The sequence below is a fragment of the Danio rerio genome, chromosome 7 (genome assembly GCF_049306965.1).
Source record: "Danio rerio strain Tuebingen ecotype United States chromosome 7, GRCz12tu, whole genome shotgun sequence".
NCBI classification, from domain to species: domain Eukaryota; kingdom Metazoa; phylum Chordata; class Actinopteri; order Cypriniformes; family Danionidae; genus Danio; species Danio rerio.
In genome coordinates, this window is record NC_133182.1 from 7,634,552 (window position 1) to 7,657,711 (window position 23,160).

Sequence of the window (23,160 nt, forward strand, 5' to 3'; positions counted from 1 at the left end):
AGTTGTCAGTAAGTGTTCATAAAGGCTGCTTTTATTGTTGCCGTGTATGACTTTCTTATCACAAATATTGCTCGTGCAACGCTTTTTAAGCTGATGAGCGCCCTAACATGCTGCGTTACCTCCAGTTCCCCCACAGTCCAAAGACATGAAGTACAGGTGAATTGGGTAGGTTAAATTGTCCGTAGTGTATGAGTGTGTGGATGTTTCCCAGAGATGGGTTGTGGCTGGAAGGGCATCCGCTGCATCAAAACGTGCTGGATAAGTTGGCGGTTCATTCCGCTGTGGCGACCCCGGATTAATAAAGAGCCTAAGCCGACAATGAATGAATGAAGTAGAATTATGTAAATATAAGTTCCACAATAGTCAAGTATTTCCCTTTTACAGTGAAGAATTGCATTCAAAGGCTGCCAAACCTCTGTCCGAAAGGCTTTTGATCAACTATATAACACAATTGTTTGGCGTTTTTCCATTTGTATTTGTTTTCTCAGTGTAGGGCGCTCGCGGCATTCTTTTAACTAGTAGATGCATCTGGAAAGCACAAGTCCGTCGCTCCAACTTGCGCGCAAAACACACGATATGAGACTGGCCCTTAGTTAATAGCCTCAGCCATAGTTAATCCAGTATGAGTAGTGGCCAACCCTGTTCCTGGAGAGCCACCTTCCTGCAGATTTCAGTGACTACCCAAATCAAACACACCTGAAACAATTAAATAGGACCTGAACACCACGTGATAATTACAGGCAGGTGTGTTTGACATGGGTTGCAACTGAAATCTGCAGGAAGGTGGCTCTACAGGAACAGGGTTGGCCACCACTGGTGTACAAGCTCAGAACTTCAAACTAGCACTCAGTTGGCATCACTTTGTTAAGCTGCAGCGGTTTGGTTCCATGCAGAAACAAGGTGTTGAGAAGCCTTCGAGATTAACTAACCGTGACTGAATTAAAGCACGGTTAATAGTGAAATCGGTTGATTGTTTCACCTCAATCGTGTGTGCCTACAACGTGTGTGGGTCTGCGGGGCTGCAGCTGGGTATTTTTGCTCCCCCCACTGCTGATAATCAAAGACTACCTGTTTGTCTGGCACCAAACAACAGCTCTGATTTCATTTGACAATTCAATTTAAATAAAAAAAGAAACAAAACAAAGGCAGACACAAATCTCTATAAATAAACGAATGAAGGTCCCTGAGACTGAATTACAGCATTTTTGTACAAAAAAAAGGAAATTAAGCTAAAATTGAACAGCCGACATATTTGACATCGAAAGACAGTTTAGTGAGTTTAACTAGATAATAAGCAAAAATTATCATTAAAACAAGACGGCCAGAGATGTCATATCTGATGCAATATGTGTGTGTGTGTGTGTGAGAGATAAAACTCTCCCTTAGACAACTGATTTAAAGCATTTCTGTAAAATAAAATGTGATACAAAACATGCATTATTAATACTATATTATCTTATAGAAAGTCTGTGTCTCAGACATGATGATACTCAAATAAATGCACATTATCAGTCAAGATTACTTGAATTATAAAATTACTAGAAATAATAAATTTAATTCAATCACTGTTAATAAGGTATGATAACATCAAACTACCTAAATATTTAACATTATTTTTATTTATTTATTATTTATAATGTTTTCAATAGTCAGAAAATATAAAAAAATACCATAAAAGAAAGGCCAGTCACATACATACATACATATATATATATATATATATATATATATATATATATATATATATATATATATATATATATATATATATATATATATATATATATGCTCGCATGCACGCACGCACGCTTGCACGCACGCATGCACGCTCGCACGCACGCACACACTGACTGTTAATATATACTGATGAACGCTGTCAAATGAAAGCCTGTGAGTGTCTACGTCTCTTCCAGAGGTTTAGACGCTGCCGATGCCAAAACAAATCCTTTTCCAGGAGGGATTCCTGCCATAAGAGCTTTAGTCCAATCTCTGGTGTCCCGAAATGTCAGGAGGATATCAAACACTGAAACACAACACAGAGTGCAGCATACAGAGAGTTACTGATATTCATTCAGGATATAAGGATAGCAGCAATATAGCTCAACTTCATCTTGTAAACATTAGTTCAAGTTCTATTTATTTATATAGCACGTTTCCAAGTGCCACAGGGCTGCACAAAGTGCTTTACAGAGAGAAAATAAACACATGATATGAGCATAAAACAGTAAAAACAGCAATAAGCACATAATAGAAAGGAACATAGAAAAATTATCAATAAAAGAGCAAAAAAAAAATAGTAATAATAATAATAATTTTTTTTTTCCTAATTAAAAGATGCTACCACAGTTGACCAACACTACGTTTTGAATTTGATTTAGACCATTTAACGGTCCTTTTCTCAATATTTCTAGTTTTTTAACCCTCAGATTACAGATATTCTAATAGTTTCATCTCATACAGGTCTTGTTATTATACACTGATGTATGTGAAGCTCAGAGAAAGTGATTGTTACCTTGGTTGATGGCCAGGATTTTGGAGTGGAAGTTTTTGGGGTTTTTTTTCTTCACCATGTACTCATCAATAGGCAGTCGTGCTGTGCGAACACCGAGCTCTTTGGCCTTCGTGTAGCTTATTTTCTTCAACACAGCAGTGGGATCTTTAGCTTAGCTGTTTCCAAAATCTCTCTTCGAGTTATTGATAATAAATAATATAGAAACACAAGCATAAGTCTCACCTTCTGTATGGTTTCATCCACTAAACCTCCAAGGATGTAGATTTTATCTTCCTCCACGCTTTCTAGAGCTAACAGAACATTAAAAATAAAGCGATTGAATGCAGCGATCACACTGTTTATCTTAATTTAATGACTTAATATCACCCTATCAATATTTTACTCCAGTAATCTCATTTATCTGAGAGTGAACCTGAACATTCAATGAGCAACAGCAGCTGTTAACTAATATTAAAACTATTAAAATTAGTTACAATGAAATATGCATAGTTACAATCAGAATTATTAACCCACTTTGAAATTTCTTTTCTTTTTTAAATATTTCCCAAATGATGTTTTAACAAAACAATGAACTTTTCACAGTATGTCTGATATAATTTTTTCTTCTGGAAAAAGTCTTATTTGTTTTATTTCGGCTAGAATAAAAGCAGTTTTAAATTTTTTAATCACCATTTTAAAGACAAAATTATTAGCCCTTTTAAGCTATATAAATATATTGTGGCAGAATCTGCCAGTGTGGTTAGCAGCGTTGCCATGGAAACGACTCCCTCACCGAGATCACACCTCATCACGGGCTGATCAGGGGCAGCTGCTGCTCGTTGGGAGGAGAGTATTTAACAGACGCCGTCTAAGCACGATGACAGGAGGCTACACGCTGAGTTCTCTCCTTCCACTGTCACCCTGATCGGCACTTCACCCTGCACAATCCTTGGACCCTTGGACACAGAATTCACCGCCCTGCACATCCCAGCACACTTATCCATTGCTCCACTCCCTCATTAAACACCCTACGGGGATGTATATTGCCTCTCTGTGTCCGTGTGATCTCTACCTCGTGACAATATATATATATATATATATATATATATATATATATGTATGTATATATGTATGTATGATAGTCTACAGAACAAACCATCCTTATACAAGGACTTGCCTAATTACCCTAACCTGTCTAGTTAACCTAATTAAGCCTTTAAATGTCACTTTAAGCTGTATAGAAGTGTCTTGAAAAATATCTAGTCAAATATTATTTACTGTCATCATGGCAAAGATCAAATAAATCAGTTATTAGAGATGAGTTATTAAAACTATTATGTTTAGAAATGTGTTGAAAAAAAATCTCCATTAAACAGGAATTAGGGGAAAAAATAAACGGGGGGAAATAATTTTGATTGCAACTGTACCTAAATAGTTATATTTTGGTTTATTTTATATTTATTTAAAGTAAAAAATTAAAAGACATTTAACCTTTTTGTCTATATGGATTTATTAGGTGTGGGTTTGAGTAAAATGTTAGCAAGAAAATAATTGCGATTTTTCTATAAAATGCTAATTACATTTGTTTTACAAGTAAATTTCAAATGATTATTATTATTAAATCAGAAAATGGCAGCTGGTCAGAATAACAAATGTTTTCATTTGTTTGATTAAAAATCAGGGTCTAATAACAATTTATGACAACATCTGAAACATGGCACTTTTTATTTTGTGCAGTTTTGAGCAACATTTATCTAACATTAATCTAACAGGTAATCTAAACTCCCCAAATTTTAATTTTAAATTAAAGAAATGTTATTTGCTTGTTATTGATTTATCAAGATGTCTGAAAACATGACCCTTTTTGATATTTTATGCATTACGATATTCATTAATAATTTTTTATTGTCAACTGTGAATAAATGCCATCAGTAGCTTACAGAATAAAAGAAAACATTATGTTTACTCATTTAAGTGAAGTTTATTTATAAACTAATTCTGATAGGATCACGTGGTTATGATTGCTTGTGACTGGTCTCGCATTATCCAATTTATGATTCACCAATCAGACGATTCCTAAGCCACTAAGCTCCATATAACAGCCATCTTCATTTTGAAGAATCCCCCCTTCCACCCTATACTCCTCCTTTCCTACATGAGTGGCACGGTGGCCCAGTAGTTAGCACTGTTGTCTCACAGCAAGAACATCACTGGTTCTAGTTCTTACCAAGTCAGCCGACGTTTCTGTGTGGAGTTTACATATTCTCCCCGTGCTCATGTGAGTTTTCCCCGCTTCCCCGGTTTCCTCCCACCGTCCAAAAACATGCAACTTAAGTCAATTGACTAATCCATATCGGCACCATAGATATGCTCCCAGTAAGTTGTTACATTATCCCTTAAGAGCAATCAATATCTGTTTATTAGCTACTACAGCAGAGGAGTTCTCGAGATCTACCTGAGCTCAAACTCCCCTCTCACCTTGCAAACGGGAGGGAGCCCAGGCTCGAGGATCTTATGAGCTCAGGGCTCTCTCCCGGGACAGCATGCCAAACAAGCTTTATAATCAATCATCAGCTAAGTGTCAACTAACGAAACAGGTGACTGTGCATACTAGATGAAAACAAGCAATAAAAAAAACTAATTTTAAGTTATTTTATATTATTAAACAATTTTAAATGTTCAAATCAGCGTGCACCTTTAAAATCATACCAGAAAAAATTATTCACCCCCACTTTTTGAACACAGGCATGAAAATAACATGTTCAACCTAAATAAATGCCAGTCTTCAATGCTTTGGTGCACATATTTCGGCTTGGTTTCATGTTAAAGACCTCATTTTGATCTCATTAACTTGTTAGATTGTAGCCTTAGTGAAAAGGTTTTGAAATAAGATCAAATAAGATCTTATAAAAAATAAGATCAAGTTTTTTTATTATTATTATTATTATTATTATTGTGTTTATTAATTATGAAGCAATAAAATGTATAGTTTATTATATTACATAAAACATGTATTTTCCCAGTACTGGGTTGCGGCTGGAAGTGCAAAATAAATCATATGTCATAATAGTTGGCGGGTTACTGCGCAGTGGTGACCCCTGATAATAAGGGACTAAGCCTAAGGAAAATGAATGAATGATAATCATTTATTTTAGAAAACCTCTTATCGCCTAAAATGTAAAGAAAAAACAATATCCATTTGGCTGCAGTACCAAACATGACCACCAAATGACCCCCGGTTTTTATTGGTGACCATACAACGGCGCCCCCTATGTTTAAAAGAATATGAACCATATCTTTTCATACTTTTAACAATATTTAAAAGTAATTATATATAATTACAATATATGTAATTATAAAGTAGTATGGGACATTTGGTGGTATTTGGTTTTCATTTAGCCTGTAAAAAATATCTAAATCGTAAATTGCTGTAGCAAAGTAATGCTTTACGAATGTAAAATCAGATTTGGAAGCTAGACATTTTAAGGTTTCAATTGATACACAGTTTGTCATGATTGCTTTATGTTTAGACTTCAATATTATGTTTTAAAAATGTATCCATAAATGGTCCCACAGGTTGTAAGGTGAGAGTAAATGTGCATTACTCTTTTAACTTAAAAAAAAAAAAAAAGGTAAAATATGTATTCAGAAGTCTTAGACCTTTTTAAATGATATAGTTAGTTTGTCATGATTAGATGTAAACTTAAGCATCCTGGTGGCGGGATGGTGACAGAAATAAGGAGTGTGCCTTAAAAAGTAGCTTGATTTCATGCCGGTTTTAAATACATTTTGAATGCAATATAAAATATGCGTGATACGAACCTTCGCTTGCGTCCGGAGTTAAATATATCACATCTTCAGAGGGAAATAGATGAAACCAGCTCTCCTCCGTCACATCAATCTGCAGGACCAGGAAGCAACAATTTACTTTTAGAGCAGAATTCAATACTGTAGACCACAATCTTCTTCCAGACCTGGATTAAAGCATTATAGACCAACTCCTAGACAGTCTGTGGTGCAACATGGTAATGTAATGTAATGTGTACCCAAAGCGCTTCACAATCATGAGGGGGGGGTCTCTCCACACCACCACCAGTGTGCAGCATCCACTTGGATGATGCGACGGCTGCCACAGGACAACGGCGCCAGTGCGCTCACCACACACCAGCTATTGGTGGAGTGGAGGGACAGTGATAGAGCCAATTCGGTGAAGAGGGGATGATTGGGAGGCCATGATCGTAAGGGCCGATAGAGGGACTTTGGCCAGGACACCGGGGTTACACCCCTGCTCTTTCACGAGAAGTGCCTTGGGATTTTTAATGACCACAGAGAGTCAGGACCTCGGTTTAACGTCTCATCCGAAAGACGGCGCCCACTGACAGTGTAGTGTCCCCTTCACTTTTACTGGGGCATTAGGACTCATGCAGACCACAGGTTGAACGCCCCCTGCTGGCCTCACTAACACCACTTCCAACAGCAACCTAGTGTTCCCTAGTGGTCTCCCATCCAGGTACTGACCAGGCTCAGCCCTGCTTAGCTTCAGTGAGTAACCGGTCTTGGGCTGCAGGGTGACATGGCTGTGGCATGGTGTTGGTGGATGGACCGAGACGTTATGTCCCAGATTTGTTCAATTGAATTCAGGTCTGGAGGATGGGCGGGCCAGTCCATTGCATCAAAACCACACACTCCAGAGCCATATCACCCTGTAGTTCAAAACCGGTTACTCACTGAAGCTAAGCAGGGCTGAGCCTGGTCAGTAGCTGGATGGGAGACCACATGGGAAATCTCTTCGGATCTCTGTCTAATGTTAGTCGTCTTTTCTCATATTTATTTTTGTGACCACACTTTATGTACACTGGAAGCTTCTGCAGCCAAAATCAATTCCTTGTGTGTGTAAAGCACACTTGCCAATAAAACCGATTCTGATTCTGATCTAGGTTGCTGTTGGAAGTGGTTTTAGAGAGGCCAGCAGGGGGCGCTCAACCTGTGGTCTGTGTGAGTACTAATGCCCCAGTAAAGTGAATGAGACGCTACAAAGTCAGTTACGTTAAACTGAAGTCCTGACTCTCGGTGGTCACTAAAAATCCGATGGCACTTCTCGTAAACAGTAGGGGTGTAACCCTGGTGTCCTGGACAAATTTCCCTCATCTGCTCTTACCCATCATGGCCTCCCAATCCTCCCCATCTACCGAAGTCACTCTAGAACTCTCTCTACACTCCACCTATAGCTGGTGTATGGTGAGCGAACTGGCGCCGTTGTCCTGTGGCTGCCATCGCATCATCCAAGTGGATGCTGCACAATGGTGGTGGTGTGTAGAGAGCCCCCTCATGATTGTGAAGCTCTTTGGGTGTTTGGCCATACAGCCCATGTATGTTGAAAAACTAAAATGATTTCTATTTGATCCGGCTTATTACCATGATTTGTAACGCTCCCTCTTTTAAGTATGCTTTCCTTTTTGTTTTGTTGCTTTACTTGATTATGCTTTATAACTGTTTATCTATTCTGTACATCAGTGTTTCTCAACCACGTTCCTGGTGGACTGCATGTTTTGCATGTCTCCTTTGTCTGTTAGACCCTTTGCAGGTCTTTCAGTCTCTGCTAATGAGCTGCTGATCTGAATTAAGGTGTATTAGGTAAAGGAGATATGGGAAATGTGCAGAGCTGGTGGTCCTCCAGGAACGTGGTTGAGAAACAATGCTGTACAGCACACTGGCCAGTGTTAGTTGTGCTTTATAAATAAACTGAAATTGAAAACTGATATGCATTTTTAATATTAAAACAAGGATTAGACTGAATCCTTTCTCACCAAGTAATGCATGAAGCCGTCATTCATCCGGACACACTCCTTATACAGCAGACTGTCCTCTTGTAGCTCCGTCAGGAAAACGTGGAACGGCTGCAAGGCCTTTTTATTGGATCCATAGAGGCGTCTGATCTGAGCCGCAAGACGACTGATTTCCTATGAGAAAAAAAGCACCAATAAAATCACTCTCAATGAAAACAAGCACAGTTTTATCAGCAAACAAATACATTTGGTTAATTATTTGTCTAGCACAACTATTCACACCCCTGTGAGAGTATTCGCGACGACAGCTAACATTTTAGCAGAGCTGTTTGAAAAGATAAGCAAGTTGTTCAAGCAATGTGTTAAAAAATCGGTAACGCTTTATAACTACACACTATGAATCATTTACTAAGCATTAGCATCTAGTGAATTCATTATTTGTTAAGCATTAAAGGATCACGAAACACCAAAACACATTTTTTGAGCTGTTGACAGTCGTATATGTGTCCCGCACTGCTAAAAACACTATTAGGACACCTATATTTCACTAAAAAGTGTAAATTGGTTGTTTTTGCGTTATTTCAAGCAAATTCGTACTTCCGGTTTGAAACGAATTTTTGAAGCTGCGTCACGGTCATGACATAATAGCGTTGTATTCCAGCGTGCAGACTGGACGTCTGTGCCAGAGTGTGTTTTATTACGTCTTACAGCCTGCTGCATTAATGCATGAGTAAAGCTTGGTTCAAACCAATCAGCACGCTCTATTGTGCAACTTCATTAATATTCATTAGTGTCACAGTGTTTAGACGACAGAGACGCCACGTTGTGTTGGCAAAACAAGCGTGAAGTGTTGCTTTTATAGTTTGCTGCAGTTAAGTTTTGTTTTTATTTTCTCTCTGTGAGAGCTCAGACTCACGTGTGGATTAACAGTGTACGCGACGCTCGACAACAATAACTTACGTGTCTAAGGAGGATTATTGTTTACCTGAGAGCTGTTCTCATCTGCAAACGCTGAGATCCGGATTCGCTTGTAGTCTCCTCTTAATAAAGACGCGGCTCTAGTTGCTGTTGATTGTCCTGTCTCTACAGATTTGGTAAGTGAGCGACCAGTGCTGTTTATTCAGTTCGTATTTTATTCGTATCGAACAAACTATTGCACCGAGTGTAAACAAGTTAGCTTTACAACCAAACTATAACCTCATGTAGGTGTAACCTCCCCCTAAACAGAGCTGGACACGCCCACTTTTCAGACTTTTTCCAAAGTAGAGGTGTGAAAACACTCTGCTGAAACGAGGGGGTTTCATGGCCCTTTAACTCTACATTAATAAACGTCAGTAAGCAGTTTATAACTGCAGCTAAAAATGCTGTATTCTTGACTTATAAGCACCTAAATAATGTGTTTATTAATTGTATTTTTATACTTAGTTAATGATTTGTATTTCAGTACTAAATTAAGTATTGCATTATTTATAAACCAGTTGTATTTAAGAGTAGTTGAGGGTTTTTAGGATCATTCAGAATGAGTTAGTAAATGATTAATAAACTATTGAAATCAACATTTATATATCTTATTATTCAGGCATATACTAATAGTTAAGTAATATGTTAATAAATGCTTTATTAACTTAACTTTGTGCAGTTTTGTGACGTAGTCTTAAGTGAGGACTATTTTTGTTTTATAAATCCCTTATAAATGACTATAAAAGGCTCAGAATCAAATGAACATTAATCCTTGCAATCTTTTCTAAAAAGTAAAATTACTGTAAAGTTTAAACGTTGCTGAATAACAGGAGTGTCAAGATACGACATGAAACTGGATAAAACAACAACAACAATATAATAATTTAACAATATAATAAGATGTAATGTTTAAACTCTGCAGTGATTTTATTTTACAGTTGCTCATCAGTCGGCACCACTAACCTTTTAGATAGGCCTGTGCAAAAACAAGCCACATTCAGTAAATGACAGAGAAAAAATATAATCTGACGCTGCACAAAAACTAACAATATATCAAAGCCAATGCTGTTACTAATCCTTCTGAAGGATTCGGATTTCTGCTTTCCAATCCGTCTAATCATGGACCAACGTTTATCCTTTTCTCATCATCTTGTTTCTCATATTTTTTTTAATTAAATATAATTATTTGATCATTTGAATGAGTATTTTGAATGAGTTTTTAACTTTGAATTGATTTTAATTAATGAATAAGTTAACACATTGCTTGATATAAGAATGTTCAGTGCATTTGCCTGTCTCTTTATAACTATTTTCAGAAGCCACTAAACTAGGTCAGAGGTCACGGAGTCCTTGAGTGGAACTGAGGGCTGAGGACTGGAATCAACTGTTTCTATTGTTATTTCTAGTAGTTATTACTATCTAAAATATCTAAAGTGATTTTGCTGTTTTAAAGTGATAATACTTTTATTCAAGATAGACTTCGCGACACCCTCCCGCTCTCCCTCGTGAAGCCAATACGGAAGTAACTGAAAATGCAAGTCATCAACTTGCCTTTGGGGAATGGCTCCAGGAACTCCAGATGTTCACCGACTGCAATGCTAAATTGGCCAATTATACAGCTAATAAAGCCAAAATAAATCATGCCCGTCATGACAACTGTGAGAGGGTAAATTTTTATTCACTTACATTAAGTCTGCACAATTAAGAGCGTGGCCACCTGAGTGACAGCGAGGTCTTGCTTGTCGCTGCCACGTTATTCCGGCTGATTAGCTGCTGAACTCAGCAAATACATCGTATTTTTGTTTTGTTTTATGTTTCTTTAAACAGTCAGTTTCCTTTTGGGATTATCTCCAACAATTAGCAAATGATGTGGCATGCTGAGTGCACTTAATTGTGCTCACAAAACATTCATGTGGTCTCCATTTCCCAGGTGAGTGAAGTTATATACTTATATACCATCTCTATAAATGCATTTGTTTTATTTAAGATCATTTATATTTTTCTCTAGACCTGTAATGCACTCCAGAATCTGACAGACTGATTAGCTGTAGGCTCTAGAACAGTCATCTGAAGCGTTGTCATGCAGTGTTATGCCTGGATTTCATCAATAGCCTTGCATTTACTAACACAGACTATATCTAAAGTGTTTGGAAGTAATTCACGTGTTCATTACGTACAAAAACGTCAAAAGAACTATGTTTAGTGGCTCAATGTATTATAACAGTGTTTTTAAAAGACTAAACACTTTATTGATATGGTGTACAGCCAAGCAAATGTGGTCAGAACACAAACGAGATGCAGGTAATGAATTATTAAGCGTTTCTCCCATAGTAAAGTCTGTCTAAGCAGAATGCCAGCATGCGTCTGTAGCCCCGCTCATGCTCCACCTCTTTGCCCTTGTTTGGTATCCCCTGGTCGGTGTGACGACGCGTGAACAAAATGGCGACAGTTGGCCACATCTACTTGTAGCTTCTTTTGCGCTCTTTAGAAACTTATGGGTGTCATCAGAGATACTACGTCCATATCTTTTACAGTCTGTGTTTTTTTTTTACGCTCAAGTCAGTGACATCATGAACTTGCCATGTATTATGCCACCTTTTACAAGATGTAATATAAGACTGTGACGTCTATAGGGTGTGCATGTTAACTTTCAACTCAAAATACTCCACAAATAATGCTTTATAACTCTTTGAAACTGACCATTTTAGACTTTGATCCTAATTGTGGGGTTTTGGTGACTGTCGCTTTAAATTCAGATGAGATTGTGCTCTTTTCAAAAGAGGGCGGAGCTACAGATGCATGTGTGTCAGCATAGCGGCAAATTCAAAAACAAGACTAATGTCCTATGCTAATGAGGGAGAGATGGTCACTAGTGGGCGGGGCTTTTCCCCTCTGATGACATACAAATGGAGAATGCCAATCAAAGTGTTTCTGCAGACTGTTTATATCAAGTGTGATTATGAACAAAGAAAATTTACAAATTTTTACCATTACAATCCGGTTATATTCACACACTGCTGCCACAAAACTGTTTAAACCCCTTATAACAGTGGTTTTTGCATGATCGGTGCCCTTTAACGGAGGGTTGTGTATCTAAAAATCCTGCACAGGTATCCTGCATGTGAATCTGACCTTGTGTGTGAGATGTTCAGTCATGCTGAGGTCCACACACAGACGCAGTCCTGCTGCTCGCGCCTCCTCCAGTCTCTCTTTGGTGATGGCTTTAATGACGCGTTTACTGAGCTGTGCGTCACTCACATCTGCAAGACAGAACACAGATCAGCTAGAAAGCAGCAGGAAAACATAATGTAACAGTTCATGTTTCAGGTTTTTTAAGTCTCTCATGAAAACTAAGACTGCAATTATTTTATTTATGCATTTACAGTTAACTCAAAATGATTTGTATTCCTGTGATTTTTTTTTTTAAATATATATTTCTCAGGCGATGTTGAACAAATCAAGTAAGGAATATTTTTCCTTCCTGATAAAGTCTTACGTGTTTTATTTCAGCTAAAATAAAAGCAGTATTTATAATATATTTATAATATATATATATATATATATATATATATATATATATATATATATATATATATATATATACAGTATATATATATATATATATATATATATATATATATATATATATATATATATATATATAAAACTGTGCGTTTTATATGATAAAACTGTACAGCGCAATAAGACAGGTGACGCATTAATGGTCAGATCACCTTTATCTTGTCTGTTGAGCTTCTTCCTTAGTTTCTCCTCTTTCCTTTTGCTTTTTTTCACCTCCAGTCTTCTCTCCCAGTTACGCTGTTTCCGCATTACATTTTTCTGTAAAGCAAAAATAATTTAATAACTCAATGACACAGAAGAGCAGATCTAATAGCAGCATCTTTTATATTTGTCTAAATGTATTGTTTATCTCATAATGCTTTTTTTTATTATTATTTAGCTTTACTATTTGGTTGAATGTGAATATAAAACCAACTTTACCTCAAAGTGGGAAAACAAAACTTTAAATGCACATTAACGTTATTTATTTCATTATTTTAACTCCTTTAAAAAAAATAATTAAACGGCAAACAAAAGACATAATGGCGAAGATAAAATAAATCAATTATTAGAAATGAATTATTAAAACTATTATGTTTAGAAACGTGTTGAACAAATATTATATATATATATATATATATATATATATATATATATATATATATATATATATATATATATATATTTATATAGATATTTTGTATTTGCTGAACATTTCCAGTTAAATGCATAACAAGTCTTTCACCATAGATTCATTCACCATAAAGAAGAGGAGTTCAGCTTTTTAAGTATATTCACAGTTCTGATCGCTTTACGACTTGAAAGTCCTTTAAAAGTCTCAAAATAATTTTTTTTTAAATCATCCTTGAAATGGAGGATGTTAGGCTTTCTGTTTACACTTGTGCATATGAAACTTGCCTAATAATATCAACAGAATATAGACAGGAGATTCTTATCAATATCTTTTTTTTATCTACATAAAATATGACATCTCTTTTCTTAATAATAATTATATGACCACTCACTATATTAAATAGACATTCAACATCAAACCAAAAAAAATTAACATACAATCAAAAAAACTAATGCATAACAGTCTCAACTTCCATTCCGCAAAAAACTCCACTCCGATTCAGAAAGATCAACTTTACACCTCTTGAGAAGCTGGTTGGTTGGATATATTTTATGTATAATTTTAAAGTAGAGTTCACTGACTTTATTAGTCACACAATATTTGTTGTTATAAGTCCAGATCAAGTTCCAATTGATTTTCTCAAATTGTTTTTTTCAAAAGTACTTGTGTCTAAAAATTGCAGGACAATGAATCAAACGTCTAAGAAATGTATTATTACATTTTCTATCTTTGATATCAACACCCCCTAACAAAATCTCATTTTTTACTGTTAGTTTATTTGGTTCACTGTAACCCTCGAAAAGCCTCGCCAGGCCTGCTGGTATTGCGTTAATTACAATACTATAATCTCGTACTTAGAGGTCCTGGAAAACTAAAAATATTATGAAATATTACCGAGCGCGCGCTCTCCTCTCTGTCGTCACGCGCGTGCTCGAGCTCCACGTCAATGTGCAGAAACTCCAGTAAATCCGCGACCGGAGCCTCGTTTACTATAGTAAACCCACCGTCCGGAGAACAGCCACCTACACGAAGCTGTTCCTCCATCTGCTTGGATGTCTAAAAATAAAAGACCGTATATTCTGCCGAAAACAACGAAAAAACCATTATATTTATGTCATGACAAACATCACGAGACTGATAAAGTGAAAGTACTGTGTTTTTACACTGCTGAAGGTCTCCGCGAAAGCGACGAGTAACTGATAAACCACAAACATGTAAACGTGTGTTAAAAACATAAACAAAGGGTCGAAAACAACACGAAAACAAGCCACTGCTGCAAGTGTTTTGGAAAGTCGTTAGAATGGCGCAAGGTTATGACGTCAAGCAACCACGTTGTTGCAAAATTCATAATACCGGTTAAATGTCTGTGTAAATGTGATTAAAACTCCTTTATTGTGTGAAACCTACTTATACTAAAATGCAGATGTGCTTGTGGTAAAGCATATACACTACACGATAATAATTATGAATGTTTAGATTTGTTACTCATAAAATGTTTAAATAAATGAATCTTTACGGCATTTAAACATTATTTTTCAACAGTCAATAAAATCAATATTGGTTATAATGTGAGCCGCATTCTCATCTTATTTTTGTTATCACTTAATTTATGATTTATTCTTAGAATAATTTTTCTTTCTTGAAATGCAATGACTTTAGTCTCAACATTTTAATTTAAACTCGTTTCTCCTTATTTTATGATCTTTATGATTTATTGTTTTAATTAAACTTTTATTCTTAAATTGTTCTTTAAATGTAACAAATTTTTCCCTTCAAAACTTAATGAATTTATTTTGTCAAAATTTATTCCTAAGGTTTTTTTTCTCCACATTTAACACAACTTTTATTTTGAAATGTAACTATTTATTAACCTTTTATTTACACTTTTATTCTTTTAATGTAACTACTTATTCCTCAAAACACAACAGCTTTATTATAATTTTTTTTATTCTCATCATTATTATTTATAATATTTTTCTCCTAATTACAGTTTTCCTCAGTGGCTTTGCTGCATTTCTCACAACACTATTTACATTTGCACAACAGTTAATGCATTTCTCAAAACGATTAGTCATTTATGCACATCCTAGTAGCAGTTTCTCATTCTTTTCAACAAATTGCAGATGCTTTTGGATGTGCATCAATTGCTTTTATACAACTCTCTGCTGTTTACAACATTAACATCTGCTTATGTCATGTCAGTTAAAATTAAGTAAACTTGTAAATGCTGACAGTTTTTCTCAGTCGCTTTGGTGCATTTCTCACAACACTAATGCATTTCTGCACAACATTTAATGCATTTCTCAAAACAATAAGTACAAACTGCAAAACCTAGCTGATAACCTGCAAAAGCGCGTCACATGCTCAAAATGGAGAGTTCATTCCTCAAAAGCAAGTACTGATGTCAATCAAAGGCTGTTTCTCAATATGCGTTCTTCAGCGGTCTTGCGTCCTCGTGTTCTTGTGAAACGTCATCATCAGCTGCCTAAGTTCAGTTCCAATACTCAAGACCGCAAGTACGGAGGACGCGTGAAACTTCCCGGATGTGTTCTTGATATCGAGGACGCACTGATGCTGACTTGAGCACCGAACTCGCTCTGGAAGTCCCAGAAGTCATTGCGACTGGAGGTGGGAAGTGCTGCATTTTATTTAGATTTATTATTAAAGTTTAGAAATATCACTTATTTACCTCAGGAGTTTCCCTAAATGAAACGGTGAAAGTAAATATTAACATGAACATCTTAATAAAGGAATAAACACATTAAGAGTTGTTTGCTGAAATTCGTATTAAAATCTGTTTTATTTATATTGTGCAGAGTATATTTCTAATGTTTTTATGCAAAGTATATATTTTGAAGAGGGGAAAAACAATAAATCGTTGTATGAGTGCTGTAATGTTTAAATAGTTTCCATTTAAAACACGTAAAGGTCACATGACCATCAGGAAGAACGCAGCATCCCATTTCTCAAAGGACGCGTTCTCTGCCCTCGCGGTCTCCTGAGTTCGTTCTTCCGAGGACACCTGGCAAGACCGCTCTCCACAAGAACGCAAGTCCGTTCTCTGCGTTCTTGGAATTGAGAAACAGCCAATGTGTCAGTGTCATCAAGATGAAAAGTGCTGACACCATTGTTTATGAACAAGATAGTCAAATGGCTTTGTCCTGTTTTCATTATGACAGTTTACTCTGGACATTTTTTTTCAATGCAAAAAAAAGTCAGATTTTGGTGACAGCACTATATACAATCTGCACAGCCATTTGAAAACTACAGTAAAGTTAGACATCACTGCATTTAGTGAGGTATCTGAGTACAAGACACTGAATATGTATGTTTCACATTTTTACTCTGCATTTGCTCTTTGCAATTCTAATTTATTCACAGCATTGTGCAAAAGAATAAACACACCCCTTATTTACAACAAACATAAACTCCCTTTAGGTAGAGCTGTGCACAACTGTACACAATATTGCAGTACGCATTGGAACTGAGGCTACAACATAAACAGGTCTGTAAATCATTCATGAAAGTGTTAAATTTTAAAGACATTTTCAGGAAAATAAAGATTTAAATTTGTTTTATAAAATTTGCTAGAAAGATTTTGACAACTAGTTCAGCATTTTTGTATGCAATGACTCAAGTAATGAAACGAGGACTATTAGTTTTATATGGAATGCCTTGTCAGCATTCACAAGTTTAGTTAATTTTGACTGACATGACATTAGCAGATGTTAATGTAATAAACAGCAGAGAGTTGTATGAAAGCAATTAATGCACGTCCAAAAGCATTTGCATATTGTTGGAAGGAATGAGAAACTGCTACACTGCAAAAAATACTTTTCTTACTTAGATTTTTTGTCTTGTTTCTAGTCCAAATATCTAACAATTCCTAAATCAAGAAGAATTTTCTAGACAAGCAAAACCTACTGTCTTGTTTTGAGAAATAATATGCCAATATTAAGTGGGTTTTTCCTTAAAACAAGCAAAATAATCTGCCAATGGGGTAAGCAAATTAATCTTACGTCAAAAGAAAAAACAAGATTAATTTGCTTACCCCATTGGCAGATTATTTTGCTTGTTTTAAGGAAAAACTCACTTACAGTTTTTCTCGATTGCTTGGATGCAGTTGTCAACTGAAACTCCACATTTTCAAAACAGTTAACACACAGGCCTAAACAGCGGCACTCATGGTCAAAATGACACATTTTGCTTGCAAAAGGCACATATCATGTCAAAACATTAAAAATATGCAACAAAAGCTAGTTTTACCTTCAAACTACACAACTTGCAAACAAGTATATGAGCTCTTTCAATTAATCATTACACAATGGACAACAAAATACAAAATACAGAACTCAAAATGCACCACCATTGCTTGCCATTGTAGCTTATAACCAATGGCATTTGTTGTCTCTATTTGGGCTGTCAAATTCGCCTTTTTGCAAAGAATTGGATCAAGAATAAGATGTGCTTTGATTGAATATATATTGAATTCATGACATTTTTCCAACTGTGGCTGAAAACTGAAATACTGTATATAAAAAAACAGACAAAAGTAATAAAATACTGTAAATATTAGAGAAAACGCATGTAAACCAATATACAGTCAAATCTATTGGGAGTATAGGACATAGCCATATTGACCTCCTCCATCAATGCTGGCACAGAACAACACAGACCTTCCATCGTTTATATAAGGTTTGCAGAATGATGGCTAATTGAAGATTTGTGTGGAGGAGTGTCAAACCGGTGCTTCAGTGATTTCATACTGATGTTGGTAGTTTTTAATAGTTAGGAATAGATGGATTCTGTTTGGTTACCAAAACTAAAACAATGGAGTTTGGACTGCTTGAATGACATCTGTGTTAACTGTTTGGAAAAATGGTGGGGAAAATGTGTCAACCCAATGAGAAAGGGTTTACACATTTGCAAGACCGGTCCTCTGCTCTGCTGGGATAGTGATAATGAAAATGAAGAGGAACCTAGTTTCTTTAACCAGGTCAAAGCAAACTAGAAAAACTGTAATATTGGCATTTTATTTTTCAAAACAAGACTATTTGTTTTGCTTGTCTAGAAAATGCTTCTTAATATAAGAAATTTTAGATATTTAGACTAGAAATAAGACAAAAAATTTAAGCAAGAAAGCATTTTTTGCAGTGTACTAGGATGTGTACAAATAACTAAATGTTTTGAGAAATGCATTAACTGTTGTGCAAATGTAAATAGTGTTGTGAGAAATGCAGCAAAGCCACTGAGAAAAACTTTAATAGTCACTCCACATAAAAATTATAGTCCTTATTTCATTACTTGAGTCACCACATACACAAATGCTGAACTAGTTGTCAAAATATGTCAAGCAAATTTTATAAAACAAATTTAAATCTTTATTTTCTTGAAAATGTCTTTAAAATTGAACAATTTGATGAATGATTTACAGACCTGTGTATGTATAGGCTAAAACAAATAAATAAATCATGTCAAATAAAAAAATATCAGGTTTATATCTTCCAAACTTGAATTTTGTTACTGTTTTAGAGCATAGATTTCCTTAAATTTTGGCAAGCTGTTGTTTTTTCACCATAAACTTTACAGACTTTTACAGCTGAAGAAATCACATCATCAACACACACTTCATTTGAATAAATGTTTTTTTAAACTTGTCTATTGGTTTGAAAGAGTCTGTAATTCACACAAAGATGCTTATCTACAAACCGGCATTAAGAAACGTGTCTCATCTGCTCTGAAGCCTTGCCAGCAGTATTTGCAGATCTGATCATCGATGTGATAATAAAGGAATGTAAACAGCTCAAATGGAAATGCTTTCCATTTTAGTCAGGCGTGTTTATTGTTTAAAGAAAGCGGTGGGTTTGTAAAAGATGACTAATATTCATATCCGCTGAATGTTCTCAGATCTTTACATACAAGCACAATCTGATTTCAGCTCTGAGATGTGAAAGTGGTATGTGACGCAAGAGATTTTCCAGCTGAATACGGCTTAATGACAGATGTTAAGATGCAGATGAAGGTCAAAATTATTAGAGAGAATTCATTCATTCATTGTCTTTCCGCTTAGACCATTTTTTCAGGGGTTGCCACAGTGGAATGAACTGCCAACTATTCCAGCATTTGTTTTGTTTTTTTACACAACGAATGCCCTTTCAGCCGCAACCTAGTAATGAGAAACACACATTCACACACATACACTACAGCCAATTTAAATAATTCAATTCACCTATAGCGCATGTGTTTGGACTGTGGGGGAAACCGGAGCACCCCACACCAACACAGGGAGAACATGCAAACCACTCTGAAATGCCAACTGGCCCAGCCAAGACTCGAACCAGCGATGTTCTTGCTGTGAGGAGACAGTGCTAACCACTGAGCCACCATGCCGCCCACTAGATACAAAATACAAAAAAGAGAGATCTTAAAACAGTGGTGTCCAACTCGTTTCTGGAGGGCCGGTGTAGCTCCATCTTGCTTTAACACACCTACCAGGAGGTTTCTAGTATACCTAGTAAGAGCTTGGTTATCTGGTTCAGGTGTGCTTGGCTAGGGTTAGAGCTAGACTCTCCAGGACACCGGCCCTCCAGGACCGAGTTTGGACACCCTTGACTTAGAATGTCACTTACCTGTTCTAAAATGATTCGATCAGTTTTAAATATTAAAACTTTAGGCAATAGCCTAGTGGTTAGAGCGCAGACATATGGTGCAGTAGCACTTCAGGGTGTCCCGAGTTTGAATCCCGGCCAAGTTTTCCCATCCCTACCCCCTCTCTCTCTTCCACCTCTTCCCATCTGAAACACTGTCCTATCCACTTAATAAAGGCAAAAAGGCCAAAAATAAATCTTAAAAAAACAAACAAACTTAGGGATTCTGGGAGTAATCAGAATAGCAAAGTCCACTAAAGGAGGTCGAGCATTCTCATATATGGCTACTAATCTTTAGAATAGCCTTCCTAATAATTTCCGAGGCTCAGACACACTCTCAGTTCAAAACTAGATTAAATTTCAAGATTTTTGGTAAAGCATCACATACATGTAGGATGTGTTATACTGTGTTCACACCAGACGCGGAACGCGCGAATAAATCGCGGTATTCGCGCATAAATAGCCGCGTAAACATTTGAGTTTACTCGCTTCATACGCACGTCAAACCCCGCTTCATTCGCGTGTCAAATTCACATCAGAACAGACGCAGGGCTTCTGTCTGCCCGAAGACTAGCTTCATAGCTAAATGGCTAACATAGATTTTATGAAGAAAATAGCAGTGTTAATGTGCTTTATGAAGACTGAAAAACAGCGTAGATACGTTTAGGGTCGTGTCTGAGTCCACTACATTCTTTCAGAGGTGCATCCAGGTCTGTGAGCTCATAAACTCCTCCAGAAACTTAACCTGGATGACGGAGGCTTTCAGTGGTGCTTCTGACTGAGCCAAGCCGAGTTTGATGACTTGTTGTCGGTGAAGGCTGGAGGATTTCCCTCGGAACACCGACAACAGGTTCTACGTCACAATCACGCCCCCACAAGAGCAAGCTTCTGATTGGTTAACGCGGCGCGAATGTACGCTGAAGTTCAGATTTTTCGAAATCGAGAGATTTGCGCAAAACGCTCGTTAAGCGTCATTCACCATTCGCGCAATTTGCACCATTCGCGCAATTTGCGTCATTCGCGCAATTTGCGTCATTCGCGCCGCGCCATTCACGCGTATCGCGCTGCAGGATGTCTATTCGCGCGTTTGCATTGACTTAACATGTAAATCACTCGCGCTTGACGCGCGTGCCGCGTCTGATGTGAACGCATGAGTGTGCTCCATGCTGGTGAGTGGGCTTGACAAACCTTTGGACACACTTTTCGTGTCTAAGGCCGCATTTACACTACCAGTTAAATGTGACCAAATTCCGATTTTTTGCTCATATGTGACACAGATCTGATCTGTTCTATGACCGTGTAAACACAATAAAAACACATGGATTCGGATATTCAGAGATCGGTTTCAGGCCTCCTTCATATGTGTAAATAAATCAGATGTAGTTCGCATATGTGACAATGCGAGTGTCATGTAAACAGGCAGATCGGATTTATTGAGGCATTCCGTTCTGTACATCGTTAAACTTGCGACAATGTGGTGCTACTCCACGGTTTAATGACAGAAAGTCAGTCGCCACAGTTTGCTCCCACCAGACCTGAGATCTCTCTCGTACCCACAAATTCCTCTGAAGGTGGAGGACACCATATATAAACCATAGGCGCAAGCTGCGATGACGGCCCTTTCCCACCTTCGCCTCAAAATCATGAACTTCGTGTTGTAACTTTTGCTTTTTGTAGCTTTTAATACACGCACTGCGGCTTCACATAGAACAACTTTATTCTCTCCAACACCAGTGCACACACAGGCAAAGGCTATCTTTAACTACACACATACATCAGGGCCATACCATTACATAAACTGCGTGGGGGTAAATCTGGACTAAACCATTCACTGCTTGTACTACACTTCGCATATTTCGCAGTGCTAAAAATAAGGCAATTTCTTCCGTTGTGGCAAGTGTGGCACAGATGCTAGAACCCGCCTTTATGCTTTGTGCATGCGCGACATCGTAAATTGTCTGGCAAGTGTAAACGTATGAATTTGATATGGGTCACAATTAAAACAACGTGTAAACAGACAGGCAAACAAATCAGATATAGGCAACAAATTGGAATTGGGCATCAAGACATGACAGTGTAAACAGGGCCTTAACCCCTTTAGACCCTGTGTCAATTACAATGGACATCACATGACATCCCATTTTTCTGAAATTTGCAACATAATTCAGGTCTGAAGGGGTTTTAATGCACCAAGCATTTTGTTTCTATGTAAAACTGCAGGTTAGCTATGTTTATATAACTTATATTTGATTGTAACTTAATAAGGGTATATGCCGGAGCATGCTAATAGGACTTTTAATTTGCCAGTAACCTGGGTTAAGCGCTTCCGGTGAACTGTATGCCAATGCAAAATTTGGCGCGTTTAAGGTCTGTTTTCTTTAAAAATCAGCGATCTCCACTAGCCGAGTGATATCCGATTTAAAGTGGGTCTCAGATTTTATAAGAAGCACTGCATTAAATTACACCCCCCCGCCATGTCTTTTAATATGAGCATTTATTTTACCCCAGTATATTCAATGGAGCTTCTGCACTAGCCTGCCGATTCTGACGGGTGCATGCGAGTAAACGGCTTTTTGTCTCGTTATAGGCTTGAACAACTAAATAAATGCCAAAGTTTATTTAACTGAATGTATTTTAATGACATTACAACATTTATGCTGTAAAAGGAACCGTATAAAATGGAAAAAAGTTCCCAATAACAGGTCACCGGAAGTTTATCAGTATGGGAACAACACAAGCTCGGCATATACCCTATCTGAGTGAAATAATGTGCACCATTTGTAAATCTGCGTTAAAACAATTATTGTAAAAAGTGCTACACAAATTACTTGAATTGAATTGAATATGCTAAATAAAATGCCAGATAATAGGTGGATTTTATTTATCAAGCATTATAAGAGCTGCTGAAGCTTGTGATTAATGTTTTGGCTCTAAACAAATTCTTTTATTTGGACAGAATCCATGCATTGAGAAATTTCAGATGCATGAAAAATTGCTGTGGAAAATGTGTTGAGGGGACGTAGTGGAGGAGAAAAAAAATTGGCTGGGTGAAAAAAAAAAATGGGTGAAAGAAAAAAGTGG

At 36.8% G+C, this 23,160-nt stretch overlaps 1 protein-coding gene across 1 annotated transcript; it reads right to left on the reverse strand.

The window, feature by feature from the left end:
* Positions 1 to 1,141: 1,141 nt before the first annotated feature.
* On the reverse strand, positions 1,142 to 14,723 carry trmt10b (tRNA methyltransferase 10B). Its single transcript, NM_001077281.1, is given in 9 exon segments — positions 1,142 to 2,023; positions 2,513 to 2,636; positions 2,735 to 2,802; positions 6,314 to 6,392; positions 8,299 to 8,451; positions 12,370 to 12,497; positions 12,972 to 13,077; positions 14,327 to 14,511; positions 14,596 to 14,723. Coding segments are annotated over 8 exon segments (933 nt in total). The 5' UTR covers positions 14,477 to 14,511; positions 14,596 to 14,723; the 3' UTR covers positions 1,142 to 1,898.
* Between the last annotated feature and the right edge of the window lie 8,437 nt (positions 14,724 to 23,160).